Source organism: Stigmatopora argus, chromosome 18 (genome assembly GCF_051989625.1).
Source record: "Stigmatopora argus isolate UIUO_Sarg chromosome 18, RoL_Sarg_1.0, whole genome shotgun sequence".
NCBI lineage: Eukaryota > Metazoa > Chordata > Actinopteri > Syngnathiformes > Syngnathidae > Stigmatopora > Stigmatopora argus.
In genome coordinates, this window is record NC_135404.1 from 5,018,503 (window position 1) to 5,042,438 (window position 23,936).

The 23,936-nt window shown below is 41.8% G+C and overlaps 2 protein-coding genes across 4 annotated transcripts in view; one reads left to right on the plus strand and one right to left on the minus strand.

Moving 5' to 3' along the window:
• Positions 1-21: 21 nt before the first annotated feature.
• On the plus strand, positions 22-13,564 carry vwa2 (von Willebrand factor A domain containing 2). Of its 3 annotated transcripts, XM_077626413.1 has the most exons (14): positions 22-125; positions 697-764; positions 2,818-2,892; positions 3,067-3,200; positions 3,275-3,384; positions 4,293-4,493; positions 5,764-5,897; positions 5,972-6,101; positions 6,174-6,229; positions 6,303-6,410; positions 8,421-8,990; positions 10,102-10,653; positions 11,714-11,839; positions 13,213-13,564. In XM_077626413.1, exons 1-14 carry the CDS (start codon positions 31-33, stop codon positions 13,347-13,349), a joined length of 2,496 nt encoding a protein of 831 aa, XP_077482539.1. In that variant the 5' UTR covers positions 22-30; the 3' UTR covers positions 13,350-13,564. The 3 variants fall into 3 exon arrangements, with proteins under 3 accessions (XP_077482539.1, XP_077482538.1, XP_077482540.1); XM_077626412.1 differs by having other exon boundaries at positions 2,818-3,200; XM_077626414.1 differs by lacking the exon at positions 8,421-8,990 and having other exon boundaries at positions 2,818-3,200.
• Positions 13,565-14,305: 741 nt separating this feature from the next.
• Positions 14,306-23,936, minus strand: part of afap1l2 (actin filament associated protein 1-like 2) — a 35,641-nt gene continuing 26,010 nt past the window's right edge. The window contains exons 6-19 of the mRNA XM_077626059.1: positions 23,699-23,913; positions 23,451-23,630; positions 23,300-23,386; positions 22,013-22,094; positions 21,822-21,926; positions 21,522-21,733; positions 19,182-19,327; positions 18,355-18,466; positions 18,031-18,279; positions 17,744-17,963; positions 17,073-17,246; positions 16,204-16,391; positions 15,959-16,135; positions 14,306-14,765 (exon numbers count right to left, since the gene is read on the minus strand). Coding sequence (XP_077482185.1) covers positions 14,739-14,765; positions 15,959-16,135; positions 16,204-16,391; positions 17,073-17,246; positions 17,744-17,963; positions 18,031-18,279; positions 18,355-18,466; positions 19,182-19,327; positions 21,522-21,733; positions 21,822-21,926; positions 22,013-22,094; positions 23,300-23,386; positions 23,451-23,630; positions 23,699-23,913 — 2,174 coding nt within the window. The 3' untranslated portion in view covers positions 14,306-14,738. The remainder of the gene's footprint in view (positions 14,766-15,958; positions 16,136-16,203; positions 16,392-17,072; positions 17,247-17,743; positions 17,964-18,030; positions 18,280-18,354; positions 18,467-19,181; positions 19,328-21,521; positions 21,734-21,821; positions 21,927-22,012; positions 22,095-23,299; positions 23,387-23,450; positions 23,631-23,698; positions 23,914-23,936) is intronic.

The following is a 23,936-nucleotide window of genomic DNA, read 5'->3' on the forward strand; positions in this document are numbered from 1 at the left end:
GAATGGTAGGCGGGGGTGCGAAGGAGGAGGATGTGGACGTGTGGTAACAACTCTCCGGCGTTGATGGGAACAGTGGTGAAAGCAAAGAAAAAAATGTCAGGGTTGGTCATGGAACGAGGATTTTGGTAAGTAAACATTAATGTTTTCTATTTATTTGGATCGGGGCAATGTTGCATAAAAAAAACAATTCCCGTGTTTACAAGGTGGTTGAGTTTCGCTGCATTGGTGAGTCACATTGGGATTTCCTTTGAAGCTTGACTAAATGCAGTCTTTTCAATAATCATACGTTTCAGTCTGGAGGCTCTTTTGACATTGAAAAATGTTTCAGAATGTCTGGATTTTTTCTTCTTCTAAAAGTTAGATGAATAGAAATGTTTTGTTTGTTGTTGTTTTTCAACTTGGACTTTTTTAACTTGTTTTTTTATTAAACTTTTGAATTAACCTGCCATTTTTTTCATTCACTAGGAAAGATGGAAATGTATTTTAGTATTTTTAACTGTCCATAACCAAAGAACAAAAAAAAGTGGAAACAAACTTTTTTTTAAAAATGTTTTTAATATTTTCTAATGAACGATGAGAAGTGGCTTGTTTCAGTAGCCATAGAACAAATTATTCTGTCACATGATCTTTGGTCGTATGTGTTGTTCCTACTAAATATGAACATTTTCTGACCAACTTTGCAATCTTATTTTGCAGGTGTGGCAACATGCTCATTTTTATCTTCAGTTATGGCGTACTTCCAACGGTGCTCTTTCTTCTTCAAGGTCAGCCGGAAAAAAAAACGCAATTTTGCATTCTCGTACCCTCATAAAACAACTAGCTTCAATCAGTTTCATGAAGGCCAAGTACATTTTCCTACTCTGATTGATATTGAATGCCAGATTTTGTTTCAAATGAAAAGGGTTAGGTTTAGAATCTTTTGCATTTAAAAACCAGTGTTAAAGTGTATGCAAAAAAACTGTCATTTTTACATTCATGATGTACCGCATTTTCCAGAATATTAGTCTCAAGTTGTCATAGTTTGGCTAGGCCTCCGAGTAATATTAAAAAATGACTTACCATAGTACAGGGGTGATGAAGACGTGGCTCTCGAGCCGCATGCGGCTCTTTGCCCCTTATCATATTTTGTATATACTGTGGCTCTTTGCCTCGTTTCATGTTTCTCTTATTTTTATTCTCTCTTTAAAAACAGTCAAATTCATCAGGGCCCATTAAAAACAACAAAAAATATATTAAAAAAATAATTTGACAGATTGGATTGTTGTTTTGAATATATATATATGAACATGGCAGCCCGTGGTGCGAGTGGTTAGCGCATCGGCCTCACAGCTCTGAGGCCCGGGGTTCAAATCCAGGTCAGTCCATCTGTGTGGAGTATGCATGTTCTCCCTGGGCCTGCGTGGGTTTTCTCTGGGTACTCTGGTTTCCTTTCATATTCCAAAAACATGCATAGTAGGCTGATTGGACACTCTAAATTGCCCGCAGGTGTGATAGTGAATGGTCATTCGTCTACTCGTGCCCTGCGATTGCAAAATAGCAATCTCTAACTATATTTGTTATGTTATTTATTATATCTATTATGTTGACTACTTATTTGTTTATTCATTAATTTTCTGATCCGCTTTATCCTCACTAGGGTCGCGGGGGTGCTGGAGCCTATCCCATCTGAGTTTGGGGACGAGGCGGGGGACACACTGAATTGGTGGCCAGCCAATCGTAGGGGATGAGGAGACGAACAACCATTCACGCTCACACTCATGCCCATAGGCAATTTAGATTGTCCAACCAGCCTACCATGCATGTTTTTGGAACCGGAGTACCCAGAGAAAACCCACGCAGGCCCGGGGGAACATGCAAACTCCACACAGGTGGACCGACCTGGATTTGGACCCAGAACTATGAGGCCCACATGTTACCCACTCAACTGCCGGTCTTTCTTTCTTATTTATTGATAATATATTTATTATTATTTAATTTTTTATCTGTTCGTCTGTTTGTTTGTTGTTGTCATTTGTGCAATCCCCTACTTATTTATGATGTTGAATACTTATTATGTTGACAACTTATTTATTATTGAATATTTATTTATTCATTATTATGGGTGGCCCGGTGGTGGAGTGGTTGGCGCGTCGGCCTCTCAGTGGGAGTCCTGGGTTTAAATCCAGGTCACGTCCACCTGTGTGGAGTTTGCATATTCTCCCCGGCCTGCGTGGGTTTCCTCCGGGTGCTGCAGTTTCCTCCCACATTCCAAAAAAACATGCATGGTAGGCTGATTGGACACTCTAAATTGCCCCTACGTATGGGTGTGAGTGTGCATGGTTGTCCTTCGTCTCCTTGTGCCCTGCGATTGGCTGGCCACCGATTCAGGGTGTCCCCCATCTCTGGCCCCGGAGTCAGCTGGGAGAGGCTCCAGCAACCCCCGCGACCCTAATGAGGAAAAAGCGGTTCGGAAAATGAGATGAGATCTATATCTATAATAAACATTGTAGATCTACTAGAATAAAATACACTACATAAATACAGCTTCATTATAAATCTCATTTTACTTGTATAATGACAATAAAAGCATCAAATTCAATTATTTATAGACTAAATGAACGGTAAAAACAAACGTGTCATTATCCTTTTTGAGTCTATCTTGCAACAGGTGTTTTTTTGACCTCTTGGTGGGGGTCATACTACGGAAATAATGAAAGCCGTCGTTAATGCTCGCAAATGTGCAGTATGTGGAAAAAAAACAAGGGATTCATACAAAAAAACTAACAGGAAAAAGTATATTTTTGGGAGAATTTGAAACTGTCCTATCTTTTCCTGCAGTTCCACGGGGGACCTCGGTCCAGGAAATCCAAACCAGTCGCGAGAACCTCCTAAAGATCACTTCTGCCAGGGAGCGTAAGTCAACGCCGTGCTTAAAACGCTTTGAGAAAGCGATAAAGTTTGAAACCTCGCGCCTCTTTTGTGCCTCTCGACCTACCGCTCATAAATCTTTGAAGGTGCGCCGACGTGTTTTTACTTGGTTTCCCACTCAACTTATCATTAGACCTGGCGTAATGATATCTTTTCAAGTGATACAGTGCTCCGCAGCCGTGGACGTGGTCTTTCTTATGGATGGCTCGTACAGCGTGGGCAAGGCCAGCTTTGAGCGGGGCAAACATTTTGCGCTGAAACTCTGTCAAGTCCTCGACATCAGACCAGATAAGGTTCGATGCGACTTTGTCTTGGCCAATGACTGGACGGTCAGTGTTTTGTGTAAGTTGCGCCCTTCCTAATTCAGGCGCGTGTAGGATTCATTCAGTTCGGTTCCGTGCCCCGATTGGAGTTTGCTCTGGATTCTTATTGGACAAAACGAGAGCTGAAGATGCACTTGAAGATGATTTCTTACAGGTGCGTTTTAGCCTGGTATGAGTTAGCTTGAATGTTGTTTGACTGTCAGATATAAAAAAAAAACACGAACGCCTGAACTGGGACAATAGTGTTAAATATGGAGATGCCATTTTAGTTTAGATTAGATTAGATAACTTTATTCATCCCGTATTCGGAAAAAAATCACTGTCACAGTAGCAAGAGGGTGAGAATACAGACACAGGAAAATACATTTTAGACATAAATAGGTTAATAAATAAATGAGCGTGTTGCTGATATATATATATATATATATATATATATATATATATATATATATATATATATATATATATATATATATATATATATATATATATATATAATTAGATTGGATAACTTTATTCATCCCGAATTCGGGAAATTTTACTGTCACAGTAGCAAGAGGGTGAGAATACAGACACAGGAAAAAACATTTTAGAGATAAATAAATAGGTAATAAATAAGTTAATAAAAGAATAGCGTGTTGCTGATATATATATATATATATATATATATATATATATATATATATATATATATATATATATATATACATACATATATACATATACATATATACATATACATATGTATATACATTTACAAGATCTTCCATCATGAAGCTCCTCCTCCACTGCAAGAATTTGTAAAATTTTTTTACAACAGATCAACAAGGGCTGGCTCTAGAGGTGACTGTGTAGTTCCTTTCAAAAAGAGTGCATTCAGCCAAAGTACCTTCTCTATCCATGCCTCACATACCTGGAACTCAATAGCAATTTCCATACGTGAACTCCCATCTCTGAAACTCTTGCCCAATCATCTTAAAGCACAGGTGTCAAAGTGGCGGCCCAGGGCCCAAATCTAGCCTGTCTCATCATTTTAAACTCCCTTGTGTGACACTATTTTAGAGGCGGCAGCACCCAGACGGGCCTGGCTCTCAAGTACCTTCTTTGGAAAGGTTTCCCAGGTGGGCGCCACAACTCCTCTGCCGCAGCCCGTGTCGCCGTCCTCCTATCGGATGGGAAGTCACAGGGTGACGCCGTCTGGGTGGCGGCGCAGCTCAAAGAGAAAGGCGTCATCTTGTTCGCCGTCGGTTTACACTATCCCAGGTACAACATTCATTCATTTATTTTCCGTACCACTTATCCTCACAAGGTTCGCGGGGGTACTAGAGCCTATCCCAACTGAGTTCGGGCACGAGGTGGGGTACACCCTGAATCAGTGGCCAGCCAATCGCAAGGCATGAGGAGACGGACAATGATTCACACTCACACTCGTACCTATGGGCAATTTAGAGTGTCCAACCAGCCTACCATGCATGTTTTAGGGATGTGGGAGGAAACCGGAGTACCAGGAGAAAACCCACTCAAGTCTAGTAATACCTCGACATACGAGTGCCCCTACATATGAGCAATTTGAGATACGAGTAAAATTTCGGGCAAATATTTATCTTGAGATACAAGACAAATTTTGTTAAACGAGCATAGAGCTGCTCATAAGAACATCATGGGCACTGTCTCTCTCCCCGCAACTCCCTCGTATAATGTCTCTGGTCGCAACTCCCTCTTTGTAATGTCTCTGCGAGCACTGGGCGGAGCGTTGCATTTTTTCAGTGTTTTTTTCCCCGTTAGTCAGTGCGAATGGCGTATATACTTCTTCTCGTTGGCAAGTGGTCGTGCGTTATCCTATTGTGAGGACATTTGTGTGCATCATTTTGGGAATATTTTGAAGGGAAGACCAAACCAAACAACCCTCGATAGGTTGCATCTGAAAGTCAGGTGGGGGCGGGCCAAATAGAGCAAACCTGGGAGAAGAAAGGTATAAACATTTAAAACAAAATTAGAATTAAGTTTAGTGTAAGGTTAGATTAAACTTATTTTTGAGTGTGTCTGCATCGTAATCCAAGTTCATTTAAATTTGTTTATGTTATGTTACGAGCACATTGCCATGCAAAAAATCCTCCCCCTCTCTGTCCCTCTCTCCCATCCACGAAATCCGTCTAATTTTAGTACTATTAAACACATTTTAGTACTATTAAACCACTAGTTATTTGTTACTTTGTTAATAGATGGCGAATTAGAAAAATTAAAATGTTTTTCCAATTCAATATCCTGTTTTGGGTGTTTTTTCAGAGGGTTGGAACGAATTAATTTGTTTTTAGTTCATTTCTATGGGAAACATTCATTTGAGTTACAAGTAAATCGACATACATGCTCAGTCCCGGAACGAATTAAGCTCGTATCTCGAGGTACCACTATACATGCAAACTCACACAGGTAGGCCTGGACGTGGGTTCAAGCCCTCGATCCCCGAACTGTGAGGTAGACGCGCTAACCACTCAATTTAAGTCCAACAGGATTTAACCCTCTTTTCGCCCAGGTGGGAAGAGCTCCATGCTTTGGCCAGCGAGCCGACAGATAGCCACGTTTTCTTCGCCGACCATTTTGACGATGCCGTCAACGGCTTGTATACGACACTCACCTCTCATTCCATCTGTAATGACGCACCAGCAGGTACGGTTATTTGTTTCTGGGGGTGCGTTTGTTTAAAACAAGTGTGATATCGTCTCACATGCTTTTCCCAAAAGGTTGCCAGGTAGAGGCATTCCCCTGTGAGAGAAAAACATTGGAGACGGTGAAGGAGCTGCAGGGGAATTTCATATGTTGGAAAGGCTCCAAGGGTTTTTTCCCCCAGACGTCTGTCTGTCCATACTACAGGCAAGTAAATATGGACGCAAAGCTCTGAAGACCAGATGTTACTTGTTGATCTTTTGCCTGTGTGTGCGGCAGCTACAAGAATGTCTACAAGAAGCACCCCAGCATCTGCCATCGGACCGTCTGTCCCGGTAGAGCGTTCTCGTTTTTATTGCTGATCTTTCCTGGATCTTTTTAATGTATTTTGTACGTATTTTACGACAGACCCATGCGACTCAGAACCGTGTATGAACGGAGGAACGTGCATCTCGGAAAATCAGAGGGACTACACTTGTGTGTGTCCGCCAGGTTATGGAGGAGACCCTCATTGTGGTCTGTATTTTAAGATGCTATTAGCATACCTGTCAACCTCTGCCGATAACTGCCCTTATAAATGATTATGATTCCCCTTACAAACCCCCAAAAAACCTTACAAACACCGTACGACTCTGGGGTCTTGGGTTCAAATCCAGAGCGGTCCACCTGTGTGGAGTTTGCAGATACTCTGGTTTGAGTTTGATTTATTTATAAGGGACAGCACATATTAATGAACATATTCATATTCACGTTAATGAACATGCAAGTGTTGAATTGAATGCTTTTATTGTCATGATACAAGTATAATGAGATTTAAATATGTTAATATATAAGACTGTAGCCAACGGCTAATTTCCATCTTTAGTCCCTCGTGTAGGTTGAAGATAAACAATGACACATAATAGACACACACACAAATATTCTTTTATCATGTTCAATATTAAAGTGGAAAACAGAAAATATTTTTATATATTTATTTTTAGATTTTACAAAATGCATTTTGAACTAAAAACACCAAAAGAAAAATCATTGGATTAAAAAATTGCAATTATTGATTGAAAAAGGGGAAAATCAGGAAATATAATATACATCTATAATCTTCGTTTGAATTTTATCCTAAAACAGAAAGTCACACTCATGATTTACTTTCTTGGGCCGCATAAAATGATGAGGCGGGACAGATTTGGCCCCCAGTCCGCCACTTTGACACCTGTGCTTTAATATGATTGGCGAAGAGGTTCAGAGACGGGAGTTCACGTATATTAATTGGTATAGAGTTCCAGTTTTGTCCAGTACGGACAGAGAAGGTGCTTTGGCTGAATGCACTCTTTTAGAAGGGAACTACACAGTCACCTCTGGAGCCAGCTCTTGTTGATCTGTATGGCCCACCACAATCAATTTTTCTGGAGTATCGATATCGAGTTAAATATTTTAGCATCAAGATTATAGTACTCAAAATCACTGGCGGTCCGTGCATTTTCTCGTAGCGCCTTCAACGAATCAATCCAACCCTCAAAAACTATTTTATGGCTATGAAACCTTCTACTGCAGCTACAGCTGCGACACATAAAAAATCATCAATAATAACCTCATACAATTTAAATATTATTTATTTAATAATAAAGCCATATTTTACTCACCAAAAATCATTTTTACCTGTACACAATATCCATCCTCCTTTCTTTCCTCCTCCTTTTCTATCGGCATCGGAGCTAATGCTGAAAGTCAAGTCTGTCCTGTCGTATTTCTTGCATACGTTTTTATTCGATTTAGTGCTGAAAATGTTCATTCCCGGTTGCGTCAGGCTTGCTTGCTTTGGAGGTGTCCGACCTTTCTTAATGATGTCCAGCTTTTTTTTCTTGAAAAGTCCGTCTTGAAAATGGCCTTGCCAGCAAATCTGCAACCAAATCCATTTGTTTTCCTCTGTCGGCCATTGTCGGTTGAGTTTACTCACTCTGGCTGGCTCACTCTGGCTTTGGCCCGCCTACTCTATCACTAGCCAATCATAGTTGGTGAAAGCGACGACGTATCCCTACGACTGCGAGAAGGCAATGACGTATCCCTACGCCTGCGAGAAGGCCTGGTGTCACCAAATCGAATTCTGATTGGTTAAAGCAACAGTCTTATCAACGCTTGTTTAATGCAGCAGAGCCTGCAGAACTGATTGTGAAGGCCTTGAGGCAGATTTCTGACCCTGGCAACAAATAATGGCTGAAATGTGATTGGTTAAATGCTTCAATATGAAAACACACATCTGGAAGCAGTGCAACCAGGGGGAAAAGCAATGAAAGGAAGCTAACAGACAATTTGGAATAATTTAATAAGTATTCATGGACAAAATATAATTAACATCAGTCTGTGATTCAGATATTTCTTAGTCCAGCAGAGAAGGCCTTAAAGACCCTGACGGCCCGCCACTGCCCAAAATAGATTCGTAATCGTCGATTATCGTGGCAGCCCCGGACATGATACAGTTCAATATTTTTGGATGTAAGGTCACAAAATGTTATTGTTGTCCCTTTTCAGCGCCGGCTCTATCTCTGGACTGCGCGGTGGACCTGCTTTTCCTTTTGGAAGGTTCAGCCACACTCCCCCCGGAAAATTTTCTACGCCTCAAGTCCTTCCTGAAGCGCTTCCTGAAGATGGCACTTGGCTTTAGCACGCCCAGTAAAATCGGCCTGGCCGTCTTCGGCGGCGAGGCTCGAGTGGAAGCTCGAGTGGGAGAGTTTAAAGGAGACCCGAAGGCGATGTTGGAGCTGGCCGACGCCCTGCCAACTGTCGGCGGCCCCGCCAGGACGGGCCAGGCGTTGCGATACATCACGCGTAATGGCTTCGTCAACGCCGACGTCAGCGACGACCTGCCACGCGTGGTGGTGCTGCTTACCGGAACGCCCGCCGTTGACCCGTTGGCGGAGCCGTCCAAGTACACGCGGGACAGGGAGATCTTCCTTGTGGCGGTGGGGCCGGACTCGATGAGGGGACAGCTGGATAACATTACAGGGAACCCTCAAAGGACCCTCACTTATGGTTCTTCCAATCAGCTTGCTAGCAAAATCCTTGAACTCAAGGCAAAGATCTGCAGTGTGGATACACAAGGTGGCACTCTCTATTTAATATTGTCTCTAATTTGGCTAATCCAGGTTTTGACCAAACTATGGACCGTAGCCCAATTTTTAAATGATAATAACATCATTGAATATTGGCCGGACAAGAAGCTTGAGTTGCAGCTTCAACAATAAACACCGCTAGTCACTTAAAAAGTGCTTGTCCATTGCGGGTCAAAAGTTGACATGTTAAATTCAATGTAGGAAATTGTGTTGGATTTCAGTTGATTAATGAGATCAGTAGTTCTCACAAGCTTGGTGGTTAGCACGTCGGCCTCACAGTTCTGGGGTCCTGGGTGCAAATCCAAGTCGGTCCACCTGTATGGAGTTTGCATGTGGATGGGTTTTCTCCAGGTAATCCGGTTTCCTCCCACATTCCAAAGAAATGCATGGTAGGCTGGTTGGACACTCTAAATCACATGTGTCAAAGTGGCGGCCTGGGGGCCAAATCTGGCCCGCCGCATCATTTTGTGTGGCCCGAGAAAGTAAATAATGAGTGCCGACTTTCTGTTTTAGGATCAAATTAAAATGAAAAGTATAGATGTATATTAAATTTCCTGATTTTACCCCTTTTAAATCAATAATTGTAATTTTTTATCATTTTTTTCTGTGTTTTTAGTTTAAAAACCATTTTGTAAAATCTAAAAATATAGCTAAATATAGCTAAAAAGCTAAAATAAACATTGTTTTAGATCTATAAAAAACTGAATATTCAGGGATTTTAATCCAGTTCTTTTAATCCATTTATTAAAAAAAATAATCTAAATATTATATCTAAAATTGTCCGGCCCACATGAAATCAAGTTGACGTTAGAGCGGCCCGCGAACCAACCTGAGTCTGACACCCTTGCTCTAAATTGCCCTGAGGTATTAGTGTGAGGGTCAATGGATGTTTGTCTACTCGTGCCCTGCAATTGGCTGGCCACCAATTCAGTCAGCTGGGATAGGCTCCAGCACCCCTCGCAACCCTAGTAAGGATAAAGCACTTCACAAAATGAATGAATAAATTAACTACTACTATCTTAAAACTAATGCAAATAATTCTTTGTGCAAGCGTTAATACTGTGCAAGTCATATTTTTGTGTCTTTTTCCTCCCTGGAAGGTTGCCTGGGTCAAGCGGTGGACTTGGTGTTTGTTTTGGATGCCTCGAGTGGTGTGGGCCGGGTCAACTTTGCCGCCATGCGCGACTTTGCGCGCAGCCTCACCGTCCAGTTTGACATAAATCGCGACTTGGCCCAAGTGGCGCTGGTGACATACGGTCGCCGCGCCACCACCGTCTTCGACCTCGCCGCCCACCAGACGGGCTCCGACGTCCTGGAGGCGGCGACCCTGGCCGGCTACGTGGGCGGCAAGGCCTCGACGGGCGCCGCTTTGCTTCACGTCAGCTCGCATGTCCTCACGGCGGCCAAGGGAGCCCGTCCGGGCGTGGGCAAGGCCGTGGTGCTGCTGACCGACAGCTCGGGTGGCGACGACGCTCTGGTTCCGGCTCGGAGGTTGCGCGAGGACGGGGTGTCGCTGTTTGTCGTCGCGGTTGGGGACGTGCAGCGGGATGGCCTGTTGCGGGTGGCCGGCGCTGAGGAACGTCTCATCTCGGTGCCGTTTTACGAGGATCTCAAGTACTTTGAGGATGTGGTGGTGCAGATGGTGTGCTCGGGTGAGGAGAAAAGAAAGGCTTTCAATGTTACGGGCCAGGAAACTTAGGCCGCATTTATACGCAAAAGTGCTGTTTTACTGTTATACTTAAATTCCAAATTCACACTGCCATTTTGTGTCCAATCTGTGTTCACACAGTCACGCGAAAGTGCGAAAAAAGGAAAAACTGGACACTAGAGCTGCCGCAATGAATTATTTTACGTAGAGGAGTAACCATTTGTCTATAATCCATATAAACCGTGATTTATGGAATTGAGTGTGTGGGTATGTTAAGATTCTCTCGCTATGTTTGTCCAAACCGTGCAACGTAGAGAGTTGAATTTATTTTCTGGTGGCCAGAAACAGCTGTCGGATCCTAATAGATGAGTGATTGAATTTCTTCACCTTCTCTAAGTGTTTAAATCCAATCTTTTATTTGTTAAACACCCATTTTTCAAAAGTGCAACAATTGTCTTTTGGTTCTAAACAAGCTTCGCCGGTCCCCCCTGCTTGTTTTATATATAAATCACCTGATATTTGCTCTTTAGTTTACAAATAATCAGGGAAAATGTATTTTATCGAAAAAATTGGAATGATTTCTTTAAAATAGTTAAAAAAACTAGTTTTTTTAGTTTGTTTTTATTTGAAACTAATTTAATTTAAATGTAAAGATAATCAATATCATAAGTAAATTGGGGTTTTGGGGGTAAAGATTAAAGTAATTAGAAATTAAAACATAGAATATATCCTTTAAAATATGTTTTTTCTAATCAAATCATAATAGGTTAAACACAATATGTACTGTTTTCTCCTTTTTTATAATTTAAAAAAGGAGGAAAAATAATAAATATTTTAAAAGTTTCAAATTTTCAAATAAACATAATTCAAATAAAAATATAGTCATTTTAAAATAATATTTATTATATTTTCATTCACTATCATTGACATTAATAGATTAAGAGGGGCTAGCAGCAATCGTCATACCCTAGTCTTTCCCGTCCTCCATGATCAGTCGACTATCAAAGTAATGGTAAAAAAATAATGACATTTTAACCAACTCTGAATTGTCTTTTTCCTCCTAGAAATGAGAAAGCCTGTGGATGTTTGTAAGCCCAACCCTTGCATGAACAACGGACTGTGCGTCCTCTCAGGCGGAAGTTACCACTGTCAGTGTCATCATGGCTTCCATGGCCCGCACTGTGAAACACGTCAGTCAACAAGTTTTTCTCCATTTTTAACACTAACTTACTTCCATGATACATTTAACCCTTCCCGTTCAATCACAAAAATAAAAATGATATACCAATCCTAATTTCAATTTAGCATCCACACTTCTGGACATTCAATTTTGGGTCATGTGGGCCACCATTAAATTCCAAAATGTTAATAAAGTGGCCGACATGACTCTAAATATGATGCTCATGTACAGTTGTGGTCAAAAGTTTACATACACTTGTGAAGAACTCTTGAGTTTCCAGTTATTTCTACAACTCAGATTTTTCTCTGATAGAGTGATTGGAACAGATACTTCTTTGTCACAAAAACATTCATGAAGTTTGGTTCTTTTATGACTCTATTATGGGTGAACAGAAAAAAGTGATCAAATCTGCTGGGTCAAAAATATACATACAGCAGCACTAATATTTGGTAACATGTCCCTTGGCCATTTTCACTTCAATTAGGCGCTTTTGGTAGCCATCCACAAGCTTCTGGTTGAATCTTTGACCACTCCTCTTGACAGAATTGGTGCAGTTCAGTTAAATTTGATGGCTTTCTGACATGGACTTGTTTCTTCAGCATTGTCCACAAGTTCTCAATGGGGTTTAAGGTGCTTTTTCTTGCCAAATAAATTGAATTGAATTGAATTGAAGTCAGGGCTTTGGGAAGGCCATTCAAAAACCTTAATTCTAGCCTGATTTAGCCATTCCATTACCACTTTTGATGTGTGTTTGGGGTCATTGTCCTGTTGGAACACCCAACTGCGCCCAAGACCCAATCTTCGGGCTGATGATTTTAGGTTATCTTGAAGAATTTGAAGGTAATCCTCCTTCTTCATTATCCCATTTACTCTCTGTAAAGCACCAATTCCATTGGGAGCAAAACAGCCCCACAGCATAATACTACCACCACCGTGGTTGACGGTAGTCACCAAAATTGCTAATTCGTGTTGCTCTATGTATATTTTTGATCCAGCAGATTTGATCACTTTTTCTGTTAACCCATAATAAAGTCATAAAAGAACCAAACTTCATGAATGTTTTTGTGACAAAGAAGTATCTGTTCCAATCAATCTATCAGAAATAATCAGAGTTGTAGAAATAACTGGAAACTCAAGAGAACCATGACATTATGTTCTTCACAAGTGTATGTAAACTTTTGACCACAACTGCATGTAGATGCCAGGTTTTTTTAAGCACTTTTTGTAGATGACCAATAATAGTTGCCTGTCGTATGAAGGGTTAATAAGCAGGAAAGGTCGCCCCTGGCTATGGCATATTTATGAGAAGAACAGCTGTTTTCCAACCAAAACTTGAGGAATTTGCTAGAGTGCATCTTTTTAAACGCGTCGCTGTGCTCGTAGGAATCGTCAGAACGTCGCCTCGGCGAGATCTTGGTAGACATGCTGGTCTCAGGAAGAACAACAAAAGGCAGAAGAAGAGTCACCCGGAGGTCTTTCGTCGCTACAAAATGCATGGCAGCAGAAGGAACGCGTTATGATGTGCACAAGCGTATTCTCGCACCTAAAACACAAATTCACCCACAATGGATTCCTTATTCATAGCCATTCCTGTTTTTGCTTGCTCGTATTTCAAGCATCTCGTAGGTAGAGCTCCTCGTATGTAGAGGTACCACTGTATATATATATATATATATATATATATATATATATATATATATATATATATATATATATATATATATATATATATATATATATATATATACGTATATGCATCCAAACACTTGTTGATCATCTATTATAATGTTTTTTCTGCCACACCTTCCAGCCAAAAAACAGTTCACTATCACGTATTTTTGTAATCGTTCTCATATTTTTATATACTTTGGTAAATTCCTAAAGCCAAGTTTCCATATGGAATGTGGAATCTGTTGTCAAAGGGCAGAGGACCCAACTGAATTTCTTACAAACACAAAATTATTTAGAATTAAGAACCATCTTAAGTGGCAAGACTTGTGTGATAACAAAAAATGTGCCATTACTGTTACAAAACAAGAAAAAAAAGAAATATTTTAAGCATAACATGCACTGCTGTAACACGAGATTTTTGTATATTGTTTAAAAATATATATTTTACGGTCTTTATAAAAAGAAATAAATAAATGGATCCACTAAGCAGCTAACTGCGAGTATGCAATAAAACAAAAAAAAACTGTTGTTATTAGTACACAGTTGTGTTAAATATGTAAAATGAGTTATCAGTGGCAATGACGCTAACAAGTTGATATAGCCTGCAGTGGTCAGAAATATGTCCAAAATGTGTGTATGAAATTATTTAATAAAAAGAACACAAAAAAACTGAAACTCTTTACTGTGGCAATCAAAATCAACTGTTTGCAAAATAATTTTGCACTAAAACTCAGTTTTCCCTTTTCGAAGAATAAAATTCACTATTTACAGAAAATATCTGACCCTAAAATAACTCAGTCAAAAATTGTCATCAGTACCTATTTATTTGAATAAAAAGTGCATTATTTTTTTAGCTAGCATTACAGATAGCGTGCATTTCTATTTACATGTTGGTCGAACCAATCTCCAGGATGCCTCGTTGCTAATTCAAAGACAAACTTGAGGCGCTTTTTCAGTGGTCCGGAGCAATTAGCCGACTGGCCTTTTAACAATCCCTCCTGGCTCCTGGACACCGCCCATTCGGAGCGCAACAAGTCTTTGAAAACATCCAGTGGATTCAGAGGAGGAGTTATTGGCTTGCGATCTCTTGAAAATGCTCCTTTCACCGAGCAGTACACTTTGCATCAGACCAGACCATCGTTGGCGCTAAATCACGACATTAAAAACGAGTGAGATCAAATAGCGACTGATGAGGACCGATTTCAACTGGACAGTACTGCTTGTCGGGACTTTCTTGTTTAGGTGGTGGACTTCTTCTCCCACTCCTGTAATGACAATGTCTTGTCAAATATCGCTGGAGTTCAACTGTGTGTTTTATTTTTCCATCTGGCTGCTATTGATGGTGATAGATAAAATATATCTGCTCTAAAAATGAACAGTTTTTTATACTGAGCAAACAGTAACGATAGCATATGACCACGGATCTGAACATTAAAGAAATGCCTTGCGTTCAACCGTGACCGGACGTTTCGTCGAAAGACGTTTGGTAGAATGGACGTTTGGTCGCTGGGTTCGCTCGCTGTCAAATTATGACAGAGAGTTTACTGTTGATATTTTGATATTAGATATTTAGATATTAAACTCACTCTCTCTCATGATTATAATTTTGAGAGCTGGTGTCAACAGTAACAACCCGGCGACCAAACGTCCGTTCTACCAAACGTCCGTTCTACCAAACGTCCGTTCTACCAAACGTCCATTCTACCAAACGTCCAGTCGACCAAACGTCCGGTCAACCAAACGTCTGGGGACCAAACGTCCGGGGACCAAACGTCCGGGGACCAAACGTCTTTCGACGAAACGTCCGAGTACCGCTTTCAACCTTCCGACTGTTCTTTAATTTTAGTTAATAAATGAATGACAATAAATACAAACTCGATTTTAACTGGCATGGTCTGACAGCTTTATAGAATATACTTCATTCATTGGGGGTGCTGGAGGCTATTCCACCCAACTCTGGGAAATATAGGCTTAATTGGTTGTATTTATTTAGTTTTAGTTCAATTAGGAAATGTTAAATCAAAGAAAAAAAGGGAATATTTTCATTACAGTTCTGATGTCAATCCCGGTGGGTTCCGACCCTTTTGTCGGGCTTGCGTGGGTTTTCTCCGGGTACACCAGTTTCCTCCCACATCCCCAAAAACATGCATGGCAGGCTGATTGGACACTGATGTATTTGTGTGAGGGTGAATGGTTGTTTGTCTCCTCGTGCCCTGCAGTTGGCTGGCCACCAATTCAGGGTGTCCCCCTCCTTTGGCCCGGAGACAGCTGGGATTGGATCCAGCACCCCCCGCGACCCTAATGAGGCCGAAGCGGTTCAGAAAATGAGATGAGAAGTATATTTTTCCATAATTAAACATTGTTTGAATCAAAAACATTAAAGATGTTTCCTTCTAAATTGTAATGTTTTAACCTTTTCTGTAAGTACAAAAAAAATAAAACTGTAAATACGTCTTACTTTGGCTTTCTGCAGCACTTTTCCTTTGGTTGCCATAATGGACGCAGGTCTGTTCTTGAGCGCGGAGGTGGAATTGACAGGTGACGCCGGCCCTCCAGCGGCAGTGGGACCGTCCGAAACAGGGCCAGAGGGGGGTGGCGACACGGTTAGGGTAGAGGGCAGGGCAGCGCTTTTTGTCTAGGGATGGGCAAAAATAAGTTTTTAAGCCCTTGGGCTCATATTTACGACTCTGCGTTGGATCTGACCGTGGATGTGTCCTGGTGGTTCCCGTCCAGTGCGGTCCCCAGCGTGAAGGGCCCCGCCTCCACCTTCTTCAGGCTCTCTTTCACCTCCATTAGCAGCAGCTCCACCTCTACCCGCCGCTGCTCGGCTTCTCGACCGGCCTCCTCCATCTGCTTCAGACGCGCCTCCAGGGAAGCCTGCTGCCTGGCATCTGACACAGATGAAACAACTATCAACTACCATGTTTTTTTCACACATAAGCGACCCCCGCGTATAAGTCGCACCTTTAAAATTGCCTTAAAATCGTTGAATTTTACAATTTCTTGCATATCAGCCACCCCCTGATTCACAATGTTCACCTCCATATTCATGGTTTTAATAGGGAGTAAATATGTGTTACTTTGAAGGGAAAATATTAAGAAAAATCATCGGACCCGGTATTTCTGAGATACTCTATGAATCAGAAGCACATAATTAGGGTCAATATAATAAGGAATTCATAAACAATATCAATATAAGAAATTCATCCAGTAATGGTTGTTTTCTTACTGCAAAACAGAAAATAACCAACAAATAGTAAATGTTAATTTGCCGACATCTACTGGTGATAAAGACTATAGCAACGCTGTAAATCTTGTGCGCATATAAGCCGTACCATTGATTCAGTCATAATTTTTTGTGTTACAAATTCGGCTTATATGGGAGAAAATACGGTAATTCAGTGACTCGGACCCTATCATGGCAAGCAATGAGTTTGAAATATTTTGAAATTTCGGAGGTCAACAATGTCTCTAAATGATTGACTATGAAAATAGTTGTAGACAACTTTGATCGTGAACGAGTTGTCAACTAGTTGATTAATCAAGGCAGCCGTAGTGTTTTGACAGAATACCTTGACAGGCACTGAGCTCCTCTTTGGTTTCCTTCCGTTCCTTTTTCAGGCAAGCCAGGCGGCCTCGAACCTCTTCCCGCTCTCTCTCCAGTCGCTCTCGCTCGTCACTGTAGCGCAACAGGTCGGCCTCTGTGCGTTTTTTGCCCAGCTTCCCTTCCACAGCGCTGGGACAGCCTGGAAAGCCAAAACCCAAAAATTCACCAAGGATAATCAAAAAACTTGCAAGTAGAGTAGAAATTTCTGTTGTATAAAAGACACTTGACCACATGGAGGAGCTATAAACATTTTTTTGCACATCCAGCTTTGGTACCACTCACATAGGCCTGAACGATATGACAAAAATTGTTATCACGATAAAAAAATAAAAAAACCAATATCAATAATCATCCAGGTAACCATCATATCTTTTGTCTTTTAAACGTAAATAAATGACTTTCCTCATCATTTAATTATGAAAGTAACTAAGTGACCTTACTTTAAAAAAGAATATAAAATATGATGATTTTAAAGAGTTTTTTGGCAATGGGCCAAAATTCCTAACACTATGAAAAGTAACGAATAATAAAACCTGCAGAAATTTTGACAGGCATCCTTATTTTTATAAATTTGCCTTCAAAAGAAAAGTTGCAATATTCATTCATTCATTCATCTTCCATACCGCCCATCCTCACCTGTACTGAAAGCTTTGGGACGGAGCAGTTGAGGACTGAGAGGAGAGACAGTATTTGTTGGAAGCGTCAAGATTTTGGAGACCCCAGAGGACATTGAGGTCCTCTTGGTGGGCTCCTGGATTGGCAGCGGTGTCTTGGAGTTTGCTTGCTCTTCTTTAGCGGAACTGGAGTCGTTTAAAGTAGATGCTGGAATGGGTTCTGCCAGGTCATTTGGCCTGACCTAGAATAAAGTCAGTCATAACTTTAGATACTTTGAACAGCAAACATGTTCCCACGAGTTGGCTTACTTCTTTATCTGGACTTGAAGGCTCTTTCAGTTCCTCTGAGGGGTTTCCTGAAGTTCCTTGCCGAGGGGATTCCCTCCCTCCGCCACTTACAGTATGCAAGAAAGACCGCACTGGTACCAGGTCTAGGTATACTCGGTCTTCAGGTTCTTCATCTGTAGCCACCGGCTCATTTGGGGTCTCAGCAGACGTTTCATTTTGTCCTTCGAGGTCCTGTTCTTTACTCTGTGGGAAACTGCCAGAGACAATATCCTAAAAAGCAAAAAGGAAACCCTTCATTTAACAATTGAAAAAAATCTTTTTCTCACTAGTTAACGCCGTCGGTACCTCCGGATCAGTGATAGACGCGACGTCGTCGTAGAGTTCGTCCGCGTTGTGAGGGTTGCAAGGTAGGGGATCGATGTAGGTATTTGGCTCAGAGTAGCGCCTCTGCATCAAGCTGTAATCACATAAAAACCGTGACCGGATGTTTGGTCGAAAGACGGTTGTTCCCCGGACGTTTGATCCCCGGACGTTTGGTCGACCGGACGTTTGGTCGACCGGACGTTTGGTCGACCGGACGTTTGGTCGACCGGACGTTTGGTCGACCGGAGGTTTGGTCGACCGGACGTTTGGTCGACCGGACGTTTGGTCGACCGGAGGTTTGGTCGACCGGACGTTTGGTCGACCGGACGTTTGGTCGACCGGACGTTTGGTCGACCGGACGTTTGGTCGACCGGACGTTTGGTCGACCGGACGTTTGGTCGACCGGACGTTTGGTCGAACGGACGTTTGGTAGAACGGACGTTTGGTCGCCGGGTTCACTCGCTGTCAAATTATGAGTTTATTGTATAAACTATCTAATATTTTGATATTAGATATTTAGATGTTAAACTCACTCTCTCTAAATCTCTCATGATTATAATTTTGAGAGCTGGTTTCAACAGTAACAACCCGGCGACCATTCTACCAAACGTCATTCTACCAAACGTCGTTCTACCAAACGTCCGTTCTAGCAAATGTTCATTCTACCAAACGTCCGGTCGACCAAACGTCCGTTCTACCAAACGTCCGGTGACCAAACATCCGGGGACCAAACGTCCGAGTACCCATAAAAACAGTGAAAACGCGGCCCGAGACTCCAAACAGATGTTTTATTTTACAGGATGTCTTACTATAAGGATGTCTTTGCCGCATTGACAATGCTGGCAATTCTCTCCACATTGGTGTAGTCGTGGGTCAGCTCTTCCGGGTCCGTTTTGCTTCCTGTCTGGGACAGTAAGAGCCCCAACCAATGGCCCATGACCGCCGACGTCTTGGCCTACGGACAGAAAAGGGGCCGTTAAAAACCCTTGCTGCACCACGTTTTTCTCAGCTTGTCAAAATATTTGTTTTGACTGGCTCTGGATTTCTCTGTCTTTGTAATCGGTGTCTCTTGAGTTGTTTCCCACATTCAGCGTCTGCACCTTGAAGTCCTCTCAGTTTAGTGTACTTGTGAATTAGATCTACAAATATGCAGTTTTCTGCATGACTGCTCAGGTTTGAAATAGTCATTCCCCAAATTTCTTTAGGTGTGGTCCACCAAAGCAAAGCCAGTTCCAATTCCATTTTGGTATGGTCCTCAGTGATTCTGAATACTTTGAGAAAAAATTCTTGGCAAGGATCCAGACGTGACATGAAAAGCATTGTTAATGTGCAAATATGCGGCAGGGAGAAACTGGAGCTTTTTTTTCCATGAGCGAATCCCAGGACATCCCCACCCAAATCTAAACGGACCACCCTCGAGAGCGCTAGTGTTTACTTGATGTAACCGTGCACCAGTCGGGTGTCCTACAAATATGCTGACGTGAGTCTTTTTTTCCTTTTTTATTCAATCTGGACGCCTTGTTGTCAGAATAAGCCACCTTTCGTACAACGCGAGCCCTCATCTGGGTCCAATTTACATTCAGCCCCACGTCAGCTCGTAGATCATCGGCTCCCAACCTTGCGCCCCGTCTCTTGAGTTTTGGTGGAAAGAGTCAGCTTTGCGTGCGCTCAATGGGTAATTGCGTCCAATGCGCCAAACCAGTCTCACTTTGGCTATATACAAGATACAAAACAAGTCCGGCTGGTTTTATTTGTTTTCAAATGGATGTCCACACCGGTCCAAATCGCAGCACGTGACGTGAGACTTTGTGATACATGTTGAGCATGTTTGTTTCCCCATGCAGTCATACCTCTACTTACAAATGCCACTAGGTATGAATTTTTCTGGTTACGAAACCCTTTGATATGAAAAGGACCGTTCCAACATACAAAAACAAGATCCCTGTTACAAAATCCCCCAAAACGCAAAGGCATTTAGTGTATCCGTTGTTGGGAGGTTTAACAGACACTAAATTTAGAAAGAATTCGAAAATATGCCTTAACCAGAGACTGCAACCCCTCAAACGATATCTTGAACTTGACAGTTATAAAAGAATATAGAATTGTTGAATGCTAACCACAGCAACTAGATTTGCTAAACAGTGGTACCTCGACATACGCGTGCCCCGACATACGAGCAATTTGAGATACGAGTAAAATTTTGAGAAAATATTTATCTTGAGATACGAGACAAATTTTGAGAAAATATTTATCTTGAGATACGAGACAAATTTTGATATACGAGCAAACAGCGGACGCGAGAGGCTGCTCATAAGAACATCATGGCCACTGTCTTTCTGGTCGCAACTCCATCGTGTAATGTCTCTACGAACACTGGGTGTAGCGTTGCATTTCTTTAAGTGTTTTTTCCCCGTCGCTAATACAAGAAGAGTACTACTTCCCGGGCAAGTTGGCAAGTGGTCGTGCGTTATCCTATTGTGAGAACATTTGTGTGCATCATTTTTGGAATATTTTGAAGGGAATACAAAAGCAAACAACCCTCAATAGGTTGCATCTGATGGTCAGGGTGGAGGTGGGACAAATAGAGCCAACCCGGGAGACGAAAGGTATAAAAATGTAAAACAAAATTAGACTGAAGTTTAGTGTAAGGTTAGATAAAATTTATTTTTCAGTGTGTCTGCATCGTAATCCAAGTTTATTTAAATTTGCTTTTGTTATGTTACGAGCGCGTTGCCGTGCGAAAAGTCCCCCCCCTCTCTCTCTGTCACTCTCTCTCCTTTCCGCGAAATCAGTCTAATTTTAGAACTATTAAACACATTTTAGTCATATTAAACCACTAGTTATTTGTTACTTTGTTAATAGATGGCGAATTAGAACAAATAAATATGTTTTTCCAATCCAATATCCTGTTTTGGGTGTTTTTCCAGAGGGTTGGAACGAATTCATTTGTTTTTAGTTCATTTCTATGGGAAACGTTCGTTTGAGTTACGAGAAAATCGACATACGAGCTCAATCGCGTTAAGCTCATATCTCGAGGTACCACTGTAAATCTTTAACATAATAATAATCGGACATAGGCTTTGTCATCATCATTGACTCGACAAAAAGCCTACATGGTCGAAGTCTGTCTGGCTTGCCAGCCTACGTACCTCCAGGGTGGCCAGTTGCGTGCCACTCATGTGAATCTGAAATGAATAAAGGTGGTCTGGGTTGGGGTCAGGCCAAACCTGGCACCCTTCCAGCTTGACTGCAGGTTGGCTAATTTTGCCTTTGTTCTTGTCCTGGTAAAAGCACAAGTGACCGTTCTTGATGAGACACCAGCACATTCGCCACTGGCTGTTCACCAGCACGTTGAGGTAGCCTAAAGGGACAAGACACAATTAATCTCCTTGCTTCACAGATATCTTGCAAAGTTCTCCTGTTGTCGGTCCCAAATCTGGCGAGCTCACCCGAAGTCTCGATGCATTTCTCCGCACTTTCCAACGACGTGGCTTTCTTCTTTCCGATGTTCATCAGATTGCTCAGCTTTAAACCCCCACTATATTTTTTCTTCACTGGAAAAATGGAAGAAGATCAAAAGTTGACGGGAATGTTAACGGGCGGTGGAAGCCTGCGATTGAATTTTCTAGCGGAAACTCGCCATCTTTCTCGGGAACGTCAACTGGACTGTCGGTGCTGCTGCCGCTTTCCGAAGTTGCAGAGTGTCGCTCGGTAACGTCTCCCTGTCATACATAAAGGCATTGTCAGAGTTAATGTCACAAGGGTGTGAAATAAATCCACACCATTTGTTCAACATGGAATTGGTTCTCCCTGTCGACTGTACGTGAATAATGCATGGAAGACAATTGGAAATAACAACACATGAAAATAAAAGACAACACTATTCACACAATATTAATCAATTCCTTATTATTGATATTAATCTAGCTTAATATACAGCGGTCCTAAAACAATAGTCGAAAATTAGATAAGTTTACATTAAAGCAAAATGATTGTGAGTGCGAATGGTTATAAGTCCCTCTATGTGCCCTACGACTTACTAGTGACCAGTCTAGGGTGTAGTCTGCTTTCACCTGACGTCTTCTGGGATAGGCTCCAGCAACCCCCACAAGTTTTATTATATATCCAGTTTTATCCAACTCTACAACGTCTTTTTCTTGAGTCTGTATCCGTTTTTGCTACTGCAACCAAGATGGCGCCGCTCAAGTGGCAGCCGATAGCGGAAGCTCTGTCCGCTCCTGTACTTTGCTTTGCTTTGTACTTTGTGCTTTTTGCTTTGTTGTTCTGCGGCCTTTGCGACTGTATTGTCTAACTTGTAACTAGTATGTGTAACTATGCCTTTCCTGTATCTGCATTCTCACCCTCTTGCTACTGTGACAATGAAATTTCCAGAATACGGGATGAATAAAGTTATCCAATCCAATCCAACCATTACGAGGATGCACAGTACCGAAAAATTAGTTTTTTTTCTATATCGCACCCACCAATTGTCGTACATCTAACCGTATTAGGAATTTACCCGACCTGATCACATGATCATAAATTGGGGTGTTATCAGGTCATTTTTAGAGGATCGGAATCGGGTATAAAAGATCAGGTTTTTAGGATTTTATATTTTATTGTTTTTAAAGGCTACCACGAAAAGAAAAACAAAATCTAAATGAATATTGTCAAAAGAAAGCAGTGGAAATAAACAATACTCAAAGAGTGAAATGTATGAAGTATGGAAATATTTTACATTTTCATATGCTTTTTTCCTAACTTATACAATTCCAAGGTTCCATTGATTTTTATTATTATTTTAATTTTTATTATTCCATCGATATTCCGTATCGACAGATCCTCAAATTTTGATGGTTCGGGTGCAAAAATACGTGATCACGACAACCCTAAATCTCATCAATTGCAACAAATGGTTAACTAGTACCTTCGTACAAATCAGCCTGGGGGAGTCGGAGTTGAAATGCTGCGAGTCTCCGTTCTCGCCAGGCTTGGGACTGATCTCCTGAATCACCTGATAGGCGCAAAGTATCGAGCTATCACATTAGGTTGAAGACATCCCTTGAGTGGAGATTTACCTTGAGCCACTGCTCCGTCTGCTCCTTGCTCTGCAGCCCCAGCACGACAGCCTCGCCTCCCATTGGAACGATCTTCAGCTTATGCTCCTTCCTCTTGGGCTGTTTCTCCTTGTAGGTGACACTGCAACCCAGCAGGCTCACATCCAACAGCGGGGTCTGTTCCTTCGAGCTTTTGTAGCACTCAAAACGCAAAACAAAAGACTTTTGCAACAAGCCATTAAAAGAACAGTCATTTTTGAGCCTCTTACCATTAGACGGTGTTCTCTGATGACGCAAAGTTGCTTGGCCCATTGGCCCAGCCACTTCTTCCTCCACAAGAAGCCGCAAATGCGAGCATCCTTCATCAGTTCGATGGACGCCTCGGCGGATGGCCAGCGGTGCTGCGCCCACGCTGACTTTACTCCGCTGGCCGCTTCCTCCTCGTCGTAGGACTCATAGGAGCTGCTGACTGCTTCGCCGTCGTCTGGGAGGCGAGATGGACGCGAG

Bases quoted from the DNA above. Each gene is read 5' to 3' on its own strand.
- vwa2 (XM_077626412.1), top strand. From the start codon at position 31: ATGTGGACGTGTGGTAACAACTCTCCGGCGTTGATGGGAACAGTGGTG. The intron at 4,494-5,763 runs GTACAACATTCA...CTTTTCGCCCAG, and splicing joins GTCGGTTTACACTATCCCAG to GTGGGAAGAGCTCCATGCTT. The intron at 6,411-8,420 runs GTCTGTATTTTA...GTCCCTTTTCAG, and splicing joins TGGAGGAGACCCTCATTGTG to CGCCGGCTCTATCTCTGGAC.